We start from the raw sequence: 13,174 nt of genomic DNA on the forward strand, positions 1-13,174 counted from the left end.
CACTGCTTCCCCAGCTTCTCCTTTAAAAGCAACGAAACCTGACTGCAGACAAAGAAGAGGAAGAATACTGATAGCTGTTTCAAGGATCTGAAAAATATGCTTTGGGAAAGGCTGTTTGTTCAAATGTTTCATAAATAGACTAGTAATAACTGTCATCTGGATTTAATGTGGTGTTAGCATGGAAATCTGAAGAATTAGCTCGCTTGTGGCTTTATTGTTTTGAGTTAAATATTTGCAATACCTGTAGGTGAGCTCTGTTTAGGCAGTTAGGTAGACAGTGTTATGTTGCGATTTTCAGTTTTAGTGTATACTTCAGCTTTGTGTGTTGTAATTTGAAATTAGCCAGGTGTTAGCTTTAGTATTTGTTAGCTATAGTGATCAAAATGGGTAGGCAGTGTTTCTTTCCTGGCTGCAAAAACACTTCTGGCTTGCACAGCTTTCCAGCAAACCTAGAAATTAGGCAACAGTGGGTTCATGCACTGGGACTACCAAACCATGAGCTCCCGCCAAGAGCTGGAGTCTGCAATCAGCATTTTTCTCAGGATTGCTTTTCTAATTTTATGGAGGTGGAAATGGGATTTTCTAAAGTACTCATACTGAAAGCCAGTGCAGTACCAAACACTGCACAGCCACAAGACTTTGGATGCACATTGTCATTAAAACTTGAAAAAGATGATGCAGCTCAGCAGGACTCGGGAGGTACGCAACAGCTAAATGTAAAACAAGAAGGAGGACAGGACTTAGCAGTTTCACAACATTCTGGATGCACACCGCTGTTAAATGTCCAAAAAGAAGAGGAGGCAGGAGAAAACGCATTGCTCCTACAACATTCTACAAGTATGCTGCCATTAAAAGTAAAAGAGGAGGGAGAGGACCTTAGGCTCCCACAAGATCCTGAATGTAAACAGGTGTTAAATGTCAAAGAAGAAGGACAAGACGGTACGCTCACACTGGAGTTAAATATTGAAAAAGAAGGAGGCAAAAATGATACGCTGTCACCAGATTCTGGAAGTGCCTTGCCATTTCAACCCAAAGAAAAAAAAGATGAGGTTAGAGTTCCTGTCCTAACAACAAGACCACCACCTCCTCAACAGCAGCAGCTTGTGCTCATAACAAATCTGCGACATATTCAGGTGAATTTATAAACATTATGCTTGACAGTTCAACTAATGGTATATAGAAATTCCTTTAGCAGGTTTAGCTACTGTTGCTTAAAGTCATTGAGTTAGCATCTGAAAGTGTAATACCACTGTTGGCCACTGGATGCTGGCCCCAAAAAGTGCTGGCTTCTATGGGGTTATAGTGAGTTTGTCTCCAAAACTACAAACAATACTTTTTTTTAACAGGAAACATTCTGGTATCATTTGTTTTATTTCAAACCTTTAAGTGATCTGGTGGTCCATCTTTAAATTATTGCTCTGTTGCGTGTGACTTAAAGATGTATTTTCCTGACAGTCGGCTTGTAGTTCATATGTAGCACTTATAAGACCATCAAACATAAGTAAGCTAATGTGTAGCATTAGCTCACCTGAATACAGTTAATGTGGGTTTCAAATACCAAATTTGGCAAAAGCCATGAAGTTCAATACTGCCTGTAGGACAGTAATATGACAGGTAAAGTGACTCTATCCAGACTGTTGTCCTCCTTTCATGCCGTAAAGCACTGATGTCCCATTCTGTAATGACAGTTGTCGTTCAGTAGTCTACACCCACGATAACAGCCACTACACTGATCTCTTTGTGAGGACTTGGTTCAGGTTTGCTGTGAAAATCTATAAGCGGTCATCAGAACTCTTCAGTGCCTCATTTCTGCTCCTCTACAGTAGCAACAATGTGTAATAGTAGCTACTGTTAGCATAGAAATGGAGTTAGTGAACCAATGACACAGACACAGTGATAAATATTGTACTAGTTAGGCTGTAGGGCAAATGTCGGAAATGTTACCCTGCAGTACTACACCAAAAAATTGATGTGGATAAATCAGAATTTTGAAAGAAAATTTTCTGTTTCAGCCTAAACCGATCAGAGAGATGGGTTGCCAGACGGAACGAGTCCTCACCAAACATTGTTTTGTTCAAGCTGACAGTAAGCCTTACAGGAGAAGCAAAGGTGGGTCAGGAAATAAGTGACATGTTTCAGTCGTCATGAGTAGTGCAGGTGCTCGTAAACTTTACTAAAACTTACTGCAGTATTTTTTTTTTTTCAGCTATTCAAGCCCATGCTCCTCACAGAAGTGTACCGTGTGACACAGATGAGTTGGGGGCAGACTTCAAGTGTGTGAGGATGGGTCTCCCCCCGTTCAAAAGGCCAAGGTGTGAAGAGTTATCAGATCCTGGAAACCAGGGAGAGGTTAAAGGAAGTACCGACTGTACAAGGTAAAGGAGTTGGTATAATCTGTTGTGCCCTGTCAGTAATTAATGTACAATTACATAACGAGTTAATTCTCCAGTTTAATATGCAGTTTTTCATGTTACCAGTATAACTGATGGAAATTCTGTGGTATTTCGATCCAGTTTAAGTACATTTTAGACATTCACATTGAACTGGTCCTTGGTCAAATCCCTCCATAAAACAGCTGCTGTTTAATTCGACATTAGAAACTGTCTGTAGTTACAGGTTTGTCCAGCTTTCAACATGAATGCTGAAATGTGTTAATACTAGTGCGTTGATCTGTGGGGATCCATGGGTTCTAGATGTGGTAGTTTTTATGCTGTTGTGTATTTATGCATTTGTCCAGCAGTCACCACCAAGGCGTTCTGGGCATAGCAACATGATTGTAAGGCTATTGTTTTCCAAAATGACTAACATCTCCCAAAATATTCATCCTATCAACTTGCCGTTTTTGCTACTGTTTTTCATGACCAAAAATACACAAGTTTGCCAAACTAGAGCAGTCAGCTCTTTCCGGATTTTGTGTGATTTCTGAGACACACACACACGCACACAGAGGCCACTTGGCTTTTATAATATAGATGGAACCCATATATTGTGAGCCTAACAGCATAACTGCCTATGTCAGATTTTTGGTCAAACTGTGATATCTGCATAAAATGAGGCAGCAGTGTTAGGAGAGTAAAGATATGCATATATTATAGTTTGGCCAAAAATATGACTAAAGCAATTATGCTATGAGGCTAATGACATGTAAATGCTACACATATTTGGGGATGTAGTGCATGCTACTGGAGCAGGTGTTATGACATTTTTAGAATAGCTATTAAATGTCTGAAAAATAGACAGAAAACACACTCATGTGCATTTCAAAGTCACATTTATAAATACTGTTCATTTGATCAGTAAAAATTGTTTGCGCTTAATAGCTATCAGAAAACATAGAAAACTGTCAGGCCTGTGATCAACATTACTGCTGTTTCTTTTATGTTATGGACAGTATTTATTCGACCCCAACTTGTATAAGTACTTATGTTAAACTAAAATAGTTATCTGTGTTTATTTACTGATAACTGTGAGCTGAGTTAACTGTTAGTGGATCTTACCTTCAATAAAACCTTATCTGACTTCAGACATTTCAAGTCATCCTTATCGTTAACAAATACGTGAAATATTGTAATTCAAAAGCAAACTTTAAATCCAATTCCAGCAGATTAAACCTACTATTGTTAACACCTGGTTTATTTCATCAGATTACTGCTAACATGATGCATATTCAGTCAAATAAATGTTTGGCCTTTATCTTTTCTTCATAGTTCCTCCATGTACGTGTCTTCTCGTACAGTATCTATGTACTCTGTCCATGAAGATAAATTAATGGAACTGTTCCAAAGATGTCCTGTTTGCACCAAGAGCTGCATGGCTTCCAAAACTGTCATCGGTACACACCTCCACGTGACCCAAAGCTGTACTCACTGCAGTTATGTTCGCAACTGGTCCAGTTACCTATGTGACCCACACCAGCAAGGAACCTGCAGACCGTGAAATAAATGTAAACATTAAGTTAAATGTTATACATTTTCAACACCTCCTGAATTAAATCTTCTCGTTGATAGTTCTGCACAGGCTCAGTTACAGACCCGCAGGTGTTGAGTTTAATAAAAACACCTTTGTTTATACTGCATCCGTAACTGGTCCACTCAGAGATATGCTTTGATTTAAGTTTGGGTTTGTTCTATATGCACTTCCTTACACCAGTGTTCCAAAATAACATGTGTTCTTGATTTAATTGTTACTTTTGGTTTTACTAGTTATGAAATAGAAGTTTAAAAATTTTCATCAGCTACATGTTGTTGTTTTTTTTAAAGATCAGCTGTATTTAACTCAAAGTCCTAAACAACCGCCAGCGACCCAAAGCATGTACTGATCTAAAACGTTCAGTAACTGTTGATCCACTAATCCTATCAATACATGTAAATAATTGGTTTAAAATGCAGTTTGTCATCTGTTCATGGTCATCAGATATGACCCATTTGGACATTCAGAGGCTCCATTGTGAACATGGAAAAACTGTCATATTCTGTAACATTGATTCATCAATAAAACCCATATAGTTTGGTTGTACACGCCTGCTTTCTTATGTTTAGTTAATGATATATTTCACTTTAAGTCACTTTTTCTTTACTTTTCTGTTTTGATACAATAACCTGTGAATTTCCTCTGAGCTTTTATAAACATCTACATGATCGGTGAATTAAGTATAGAAAAATACCTGATTTAAATAATAAAACAGATGGTGATAAATCACTTAAGAAAGGTTACATTTTGAGAAAAATTTAATTCGGAAGTCGACATAAAAGTAGTTCTGGGTCTTCAAAGGTTAGAGAATTTACAGCTTTTAAAATATGTGATTTTTCTTTTCTTCCCTCAGTAGTTTGTTCAGTAGCTACTGTTTGCTTCTCTTACCTCATAAGCTAACACTATCTAATTGTTCCTTACTGGCAAATATCAGGTGATAATACCAAGTGAAGAAAAAAAACACTTATTTGATGCTATAATCAGTCTTCCAGGCCAAGGGAAAAACTTTTAGTTACTTTCCTTAAATCCCAGAAAATGCTGGACACTACTTATTGCTAAGAGGAAGTAGAGTTTCTACATGTGCAGAACAAGTCAACTTTCCAGTACAGATTGAGTGGTGATACTGGTTTGTGCACAGAGTCTTCTACATATGAGCCTGTGTACAGGCTGATATAGAGTAATAAGAGTTTTAGCTTAGAAATGAAGTTAAGTCAACAAACAACCACCTCCAAGCACAAAGCAGACCAACGACAACAGGAGAAACCTTGGATCTCATACACTATATGGACAAAAGTATTGGGACACATCATGGCTAGAGGTTGTAAATGTCCTGTTCATGCTGATTTGAGATATAAGCATCAATATTTCCTTAAAGTTTAACAGGAGATTTAGAGTCAGAGCACAAATTTATTTATTTTTTTTAATTTAGAGGTAGAGCATTTAAAATCATAGTCAAAAACAAAATCAATGTTGAGAGAAATTAAGCAAAAAACATCTCTAGAGGCATATTGGAAGTGAAGATATCAATTTAACCAAAACTAACCAATGCAATGATATTTGTCACAATATAAAACTATATTATAACATTTGTCATTATTGTTTTGTATCCCAGACCCCTGTTAGAAAAGAAACACTTGAATTCAACGTGTCCCAATACTTTTGTCCATATAGTGTATATTGAATGTTAAAAACATCCTTCATATTTAGTTAAATATGTCATGATACACACACAATAAATAGAATGTCACAATTCTGCACATTGTCATGTTCATTTTAATAAAGTGTAAAATGCATCTGTGTTTTACAAAGGAATGAAATGTCTACAATGTCAGCAGCCTTGTCTTTCAAAAAACCCCTTTTAATAAACACAGGCCAAAGCCACTGGGAGTTTCCACTCACAGCAGCTGTTCTTGGAATTACAAAGAATCTTTTTGGCAGCACAAGTTGTGTTTCCCTACGTCGTAGAGCATCAGAGCGCTGATTTCCCACTCCTCTAACAGACGGAGTCTTTCAACAAGTTCAAATGTGAGCAGCAGAAAGACAAGGTAATCATGTGCTTAAGGCGTCTCTTCACAAAGCACCTGAAAAGACAGTCATGGGAATACTGTGGCGGCGCAACCTTTATGCAAAACAAAATGAGTTAATTCCACCAAAGACAAAGTCATCTTCAGGTATACACAAGAGAAGAGTTTCATTTCAAAAGGACTTAAGACAAAGGCGAATGCGAGTAGTGTGATTGAAGAAAAATGGATCCTCTGGAGTATTTTTAGTGCTGGTAAGGTTTTTTGATCTGAATGTATTGCCGTTTTGGAACAGGACTCCTACCCCCTTCTAGCTTCTCCTGCTGACAGTGATCCAGGTTTCATCTTTAGGTGTGGAGACCAGCTCCGATCTGACCTCCATGACCTGGCCCTTCAACTGGTGGAGCTTCAGCTGTCGCACCAAAGTGCTGAGCAGCACAGTAGCTACAGTGTATGCAAACCTGCAATATAAGACCAGATGGATGGGATGAAGCAACATTCGCCAAAAACTGGAAATCAGACCTCATTCAGAACTTAAAACCAAGTGGAAGGAATTCGGTCTGATAGCACAGGAGAAGACCAGTTGTGGTATGTGATGATGTTACCTGAGCTCTGGACACGTTTGATTCCCTGAGAATCCCAGAAGACAGAAGCTTTTCCTCGCCGATTCCTCCTTAAACCGATCTGGGTCAAATCTGAAGGATGTCAGGGGAAAAACGCTGATTAGAAATTAGAACTGGAGGAAACCTGAAAGTCCAACCTTCAAAAATGTCACAGAGTTCAGCAAAACTAGGCTAAAAATGAGTGGATCCAGATTTTACACATGGACAGGTAAAAGATAATCTGAGTTTTCCTCAACTTTAGGACTATAGTTTTGAGATTTTAGTGTAAAATAAATTCATAAACTTAAAAATATCTGCGTGGCATCAAAAATCTGTTAACTGCTGTTCTGTATTCCCTAGATAAACATTACATTGTTGAGTTGAGCTAAAAGGTTAACTGGTTTATCTACTCATGACTGATCAGCAGAGCAGCACTACTCTACATTCTGTGGTGTATGTTGTTCAATTTTGGCAGCCATTAGAAAATAAAACCTCTAGGCTAATTTTAAAGTTAATGCCAGATCACACTTTAAAGAGTTAAAGACTAATTGGTAATTATAAAAAATATTGGGGAAAAATGGGATGTTTGTGTTAGTCAAAGAAATCCTTTAACTTGTACAATCTTAAACTTATGTATGCTTATTTTGACTTTTTTTGCTCAATTTGTCCTGAACCTGTCTGTATTTTATTTGTCTAAAGGTTGAACCTAGAAGCTCTAATTGTTGTGGTTTGTTTTTTGTTTATTTGTTTGTTCTGTATCCTGTGAAATTTGTATTAAAATAAAGTATTATAAATGTAATAAAAAAGAGTAATTTGTAATTTTTCAACTTTTAAAAAAATAACTGAAATTACTATCAGCGTGTTAAAAATACCAGTTTGGACATTATGTCAGTGTTTAGTATTGGAGAGATATCTACAGCAGTTAGCATGCTAATCAGCTGTTTTCAGGAGTTGCTGATATGCGACTCCCTCAATCAGTGAGTTTATTTGGATCCAATCTAATATGTTAAAATTCTAAAGTCACACAATAACTCAAACCAACAGATTAGTAAACCAATAAGTCACGTGTTCTATGAAGTAATAAAGACTGATTTTACAGTGGAAACCAACATCACTACTTTCTGGTATTGTTTGTACTACTATACTATAAATTAACTTCTTCTCAAATGTCAAATGGAGCAGGCAGACTTTAATGTTAACATGTATGTTTTCAAAGCATTAGTGATACAGAGTCTGAAGTCTCTGACATCTTTTCATATTATTTCTCAGTTTCAGTTTAATGGTTATTCACCACTCGTCACGAATGCATTATAGTAAATTTCCAGCAATCAGATGAACTTGTCAGATACTGAAAGTCCAGTGTGTGTGAAGTGGACCTGTATGGGGTCCTCCAGGTCTCTGAATCCTGCAGGACCACTCCCAAGGCATAGATCACCAATGTCTGAAAGAAGAAAAAACATGTTCTACTCTTAGATTTAAGTTTTTCTTGTGACTTGTGGAAAAAAAGTCCACATAAGACGACATATGCAACACACATATGGATATGCATGGATTTACAACGAACATTTGTGTGTGTGTGTGTGTGTGTGTGTGGGGGGGGGGGTTTTCAATCATATGCATATTTTTCCCAATAATCTTGAAGCTGGCTGTAATCGTGTGATAAACTGAAGAAACCAGCTGAAAGCAGACACCTCTTTGGGGATGACATGTTGATCGACTTTGCCCTCCACTTCTTGAAGCCGAGCGGCGACAGGGGTTAGTTTGGCCGTCCTCACCGTCTCATTCAGGACCTGCTGGCAGTATCTGTTCAAGGACAGAAATGTGATAAGATTGCAGTTACCGAAGGCAGAGAGCACATCTGATATGGAGGACAGTTCATCAGTTAAGTTTGATTCAGATCAGTCCCCCTGAAAGCAGCATTAACAATTCATTCTTAGTGAGAGGCAAGATTTTCAACATCTCCCTCTTATGGATTCCTTTTACGCCTCACTTTGAATCAAGAGTTTCAACCTCCAATGCTTGAAAACACCGCAGGATTATAGTATTAAGAACGTAGATCTTACGTGAGCTGAGCGATTTTGTCCAGAGAGATCGGGTCAGACCCCAAGACGTCCTCCAGCTCCTGGTACAGTTTGTCCTGGACTTCCTCTGAGGTGGACAGAAAGTGAAGTGCCCAGATACACACTGCCAAAACAGCACATTTTAACATCTTAAAATTCCAAAAATCCCCTGAAAAAAATGCTTTTAGAAATTTGTAGACGTCACGTACAGTTGGCAGTGATCACAGATCCAGCGAGAGTGAAAACCATGCAGTCTTCCATGATCTGAAGAGACAGCAAATTTTAGTTTTTGGCTCACGTGGATGTTTCAAAGGAGTTAGTTTTAAAAGGCCAGTGGGTGAGTCCATCAGTATTCACCTGTCGCTCTGTGAGACTCGACTGAAGCAGAGAATCCACGAAGGCTGTCTGCCTCCGCTGAGCTTTTCTCTCCTTTTCCACTGACACCAACATGGACTCCATTTCTGACAGAGCTGCAAAAACAACACTCATTTAGAAGTTTTTTACATTATTAAATCCATGTGTAGTGGTATATACAGATGGTCTGACTTTGTGACCCCACAGAACATGTTATTTAACCACTTATGGAAATCTGGATCATTAAAAAGAAATTACAAAGTATTAGAAGTATGTATGCCAAATCCACAGAATAACATCAACTGAACTGAGCTGTAGACTAGCAACTCCTGAGTAGAAGAGTCACAAACATGAAATTTTAAAACTTGCAATTGTCATACCTTTATGTATTTATCCACGATGTGTGTCATTGAGATACAACATGTCCTGAAACATTGCAATTAAGTGATTCTAGAATATACATGTTGGTTGAACTGACATTTGTTGTCTCATTGTGACAAATTACTGCTACATCAGTGCCCTGATGGCAGCAACAGCAGAGCACGAAATCAAACTAGTTCTGCATAAGTAAAAAGCAACATGGTGATGATCCTAATGTTATTATTTTGCTCTACACAGATGTGATATATATACCATATGTGATATACTGCTGAACCAAAACACAAAAGATCATATATTTATGCACAGAATATGTTGTGGTTGGTTGGAGAGTTCATATGGTTTTCAGACTAAAACTGTATCAATATGGCAACAAAGATGATACTAAAAAAAGAAATAAGCCAAAAAATTTAGATGATGGAGAAAGTAACACTGCAGGAAAAAAAAAAGTCTTGGCAAACCTGCTTGCAGTGCTGTTTTAGTCCCTCATAGCCAGATGTATCTTGACAGCACTGCAGACAACACTGCTTTGCTATCACCTCTTCTTGTCAATATTTAATATTTATTGGCAGTTGGCAAAAACACTTAGAGGTGCATTACGGCTACCAAATGGACAGGAGTCATTGTATTCTCAGTCATGGGCTTTAGTAGGCTCATTTCTTCTTTTCTGCTGAGTTGGTTTGGTGCAGCTTTTGGCTTCATGTCAAATATTGGCCCAAGTGTTAGCGAACGGCTTATGCTAACGAGGCTTACACTGTCAGGGGCCAACAGCAAGGGTATATATCCCCGAAATCCTCCCAATCCTCTGCTATATATAAATCTACCCACAATAATTGTTAGATAATCAAAATGAACTCAGTTTGAGCTACATCAACCTGATAGTGGCAGAATAATGGACAGAGAACCAATTTTTCCCCACAAAACTCCATCTAGTGAATGAAAATGACACCATATGAACTCTGAATGATAGCCAGAAAATGGGCAGTTGATCAATATGAACCAAATTTTATTTCAACTGGCCTATTATTGCTTGATTTATGTCCAAAAAACTGATTTTCAACTAAAGCACCCCCATTTGGATGACTTATAATACTCATTGAAAAGTTGAAATCCATAGGGTTCTTCCACTAGGGGTCCCCTATGTTGGTTATCAAGGGGGAAGAAATCCAATCAAATCTGTCTTAGTTATTGTGTTCACACGGAGGAAATCCGGCGGCGGTCAGGGTAAACCATTATGTCCCTGAAACTCAATTTCGGGATTTAATTTTTGGTCCAATGCATCATTGAGTTATAATGCCTTTAAAATATCCTGTACATATAACCTCCAGTCCACAATGTTTATATGGTTTCAGGAACTGTTTTCCAACCTATGTGTACATATGTTTTCCAACCACGGTGAAAAAGACCACATTTCTAATATCCATCATCCTTTCCGGGCTTACACACAGCATCCTGAATTAATTCAAGCTTTGTAATGAGTGCCACTATCAGTAATCTTTAGAAGAGAAATCAATAAAAGCCTCTGAAATAGGAGATAACGTTGTCCTCACCCAGTCTGGCTGTGTGTCAAACTGCTCTCCACATAAGAGTATCTGAGCCTCTGCAAACGCTGTCTTATACATCTCCACAAACTAACAACCCATCGCTGCCCTCTAGTATCATCAAAGGGCAGGTGTGAGGGGAATAAATGGATCAGATCACAGTCCACACCCAAACAGCCACGGCAGACAATTCTGTAAACGTTTGCTTTAACACAGAATGAAATCATGCATCCTCACACACTCACCCTTCTCATAGCGTTCTTTCCTGCTGGAGCTCTTCTCCAGGGATCCGTCCAAGTAGCCCTTCCCAATTTCGGACCAGATCTGATGCCACCGGGGTGAGTTAGAGGAGAGGACAACAAATCAGCTGACCTACTTACAACAGAGCATTTCCCCACAGCTTTCAGCTGAATTTTGTGAGGCTACATTTCTTGTTTATAGGGCATTTCTAAACCAGCAAAACTAAAATGAATCTGGGCTTGTACAAAACTTACACTCTACTTTTAGTTCTCGTGCAGTCTAAACTTGTGTTACAAAGATTCTGCAGAGTCCAACAAGTTAGATGTAAGATTTTAGGCACAGCTGTTAGAATTGAGTGGATTTGCAATGCTGTCATACCTAGGAATAATGGCATTACAGCAAAAACATTAAAAAGATCAATTTTACCATGTTGTATAAGTTGCTATTAAAATTAGATGTATAGTTTGCATTACTGCCTGAAATCATGTTGGTTTTGTAGTTTCGAAAGGCTGCAGTTTAATTCAACTTTATAAAAGTAGCATTACCTCCACACCAAATCAATATTTCAGAGTTTTCAAAATCCAATTTAAGATGGAAATAATATCTAACAGTCAGACTAGTGGATTGTAGACTTCTTAAAAACCTACAGAAACCCTGTTGTTAAAGCAGACACTCTCACCGCATCATGATTCTTGCGGAAGGAAATGACTTCGGTGTCGTCTCTGAAGCGTTCTCCCAGGGCCAGCTGGGTGACAGCCTTCAAGGCCAGGCCCAGCAGGTGGGCACAAAGTGGGGTGTGCTGATCTTCAGGGAAAGACCTCCATTTTCCCACCAACTCATCCACCAGCTACGAAACAGAGGCGAGTCTGTTATATGTTGTAAACATTTGCTAATTCATCAACTTACTCATGATCAGAGGTCTGAACCTTAAGCACAAGAGAGAAGTTGTTCTTCAGCATGGTGTTGATGGCATTCTCATACACCTTCTTCCTTATCACGCTCTCATTGGCTCCACCTCCAATGCCAGACTGGTAACCTAGCAACGACTTCAGCATGGTCTCAAAGGAGTCAGCTGAGAAGACAAAAGAGAAACTGTTTGCTCTAATCTCTGGATAAAACCTAGATTATGTAAAAGCCTCAACTGTGGTTTTTTTTATACTCCCACGCTGCTGCTCTTACTGGAGTGGTTTGGGTTGATGTGCTGCTGTAGTTGATGCACGGAGCCAAGGCTGACCACGGGCCGCCCGCCAAACCAGAAGGATGCCACCGAGCCAAACTCCTGATGCAGACTGACCAGGAACTCATGCAGACTACCTCTGTTCACAATGTCCTGCAGGTTCCCATCTCTGAGACAAAACAGTAAGGGTTAAAGGAGAAGGAAACACTGCATGTAATACCATTTAATAACATACCTCAAATACATTGCTTTGTCTTTAGGGGAAATAATTCTCAACATTTATTGTTCATTCTGTTCCTCAAGACAGTTATGTGTCTTACTTCTCATCTGTGGGGTTGAAACCTGGGATGCCAGAGGCTCTTCTTGATGACTGAAAGACGAACAAAATAAATAAATAAAAAACAGATGTTGATCTGTGAAGACGTTGCTATTTTTGTGCACATGACTTCAGACAATATTGCTAGGTTTCTTGTGAACTTCTGCACTGCTGTCTCCTCCATCTTGCCAATGAGTGAATCCTACTGGATTGAATTCCACGAGGAAACACAGTAATTTTAGATTTCCTGCTTATTTAGAGGAAAACACACAGTACAACACTGCATGACCTCAGTGGATAAATTCAATAAACTTTTGGATGACAAGTGACAGACTAGGACATATAGAATTTCAGAATATTAGCATTGCTAGCTAACTATTAAACCCAGTTGAGTCAGTCGTTACCACTCACTGTGAAGCTTTAAAGTTGTATTCTGTGAACAAACTTGGTAATTCATGTTTAGAACTTCTTACGGAATCACTGAAAGAAACATAAAATAAGCAAAACTAACAGGAA

The 13,174-nt window shown here is 38.6% G+C and overlaps 2 protein-coding genes and 1 long non-coding RNA gene across 6 annotated transcripts in view; 2 read left to right on the forward strand and 1 right to left on the reverse strand.

Moving 5' to 3' along the window:
- On the forward strand, positions 1-4,382 carry LOC115431015 (uncharacterized). 3 transcript variants are annotated; one of them, XM_030151246.1, is made up of 4 exons: positions 1-1,133; positions 2,013-2,109; positions 2,207-2,375; positions 3,708-4,382. In XM_030151246.1, the coding sequence occupies exons 1-4, from the start codon at positions 384-386 to the stop codon at positions 3,934-3,936; spliced, it is 1,245 nt and encodes a 414-aa protein (XP_030007106.1). In that variant the 5' UTR covers positions 1-383; the 3' UTR covers positions 3,937-4,382. The 3 variants fall into 3 exon arrangements, with proteins under 3 accessions (XP_030007106.1, XP_030007114.1, XP_030007123.1); XM_030151254.1 differs by lacking the exon at positions 3,708-4,382 and adding an exon at positions 2,462-2,733; XM_030151263.1 differs by having other exon boundaries at positions 7-247.
- The window catches only part of cyp20a1 (cytochrome P450, family 20, subfamily A, polypeptide 1), a 9,786-nt gene continuing 399 nt past the window's right edge, over positions 3,788-13,174 (reverse strand). Inside the window, exons 2-14 of one of the 2 annotated variants that reach the window (XM_030151214.1) lie at positions 12,663-12,712; positions 12,345-12,511; positions 12,092-12,237; positions 11,845-12,012; positions 11,171-11,249; positions 9,010-9,122; positions 8,862-8,916; positions 8,656-8,776; positions 8,284-8,395; positions 7,969-8,033; positions 6,596-6,685; positions 6,295-6,451; positions 3,788-3,923 (exon numbers count right to left, since the gene is read on the reverse strand). In XM_030151214.1, coding sequence (XP_030007074.1) covers positions 6,301-6,451; positions 6,596-6,685; positions 7,969-8,033; positions 8,284-8,395; positions 8,656-8,776; positions 8,862-8,916; positions 9,010-9,122; positions 11,171-11,249; positions 11,845-12,012; positions 12,092-12,237; positions 12,345-12,511; positions 12,663-12,712 — 1,317 coding nt within the window. In that variant the 3' untranslated portion in view covers positions 3,788-3,923; positions 6,295-6,300. Of the gene's footprint in view, positions 3,924-5,719; positions 6,452-6,595; positions 6,686-7,968; positions 8,034-8,283; positions 8,396-8,655; positions 8,777-8,861; positions 8,917-9,009; positions 9,123-11,170; positions 11,250-11,844; positions 12,013-12,091; positions 12,238-12,344; positions 12,512-12,662; positions 12,713-13,174 lie in introns of those variants that run through there. The other variant, XM_030151206.1, reaches the window with a different exon arrangement.
- Positions 6,956-13,174, forward strand: part of LOC115431059 (uncharacterized) — a 21,085-nt gene continuing 14,866 nt past the window's right edge. Inside the window, exons 1-2 of the long non-coding RNA XR_003937050.1 lie at positions 6,956-6,966; positions 7,815-7,823. This is a non-coding gene — a long non-coding RNA (uncharacterized LOC115431059). The remainder of the gene's footprint in view (positions 6,967-7,814; positions 7,824-13,174) is intronic.

This window comes from Sphaeramia orbicularis, chromosome 2, assembly GCF_902148855.1.
Source record: "Sphaeramia orbicularis chromosome 2, fSphaOr1.1, whole genome shotgun sequence".
NCBI classification, from domain to species: Eukaryota; Metazoa; Chordata; class Actinopteri; order Kurtiformes; family Apogonidae; genus Sphaeramia; species Sphaeramia orbicularis.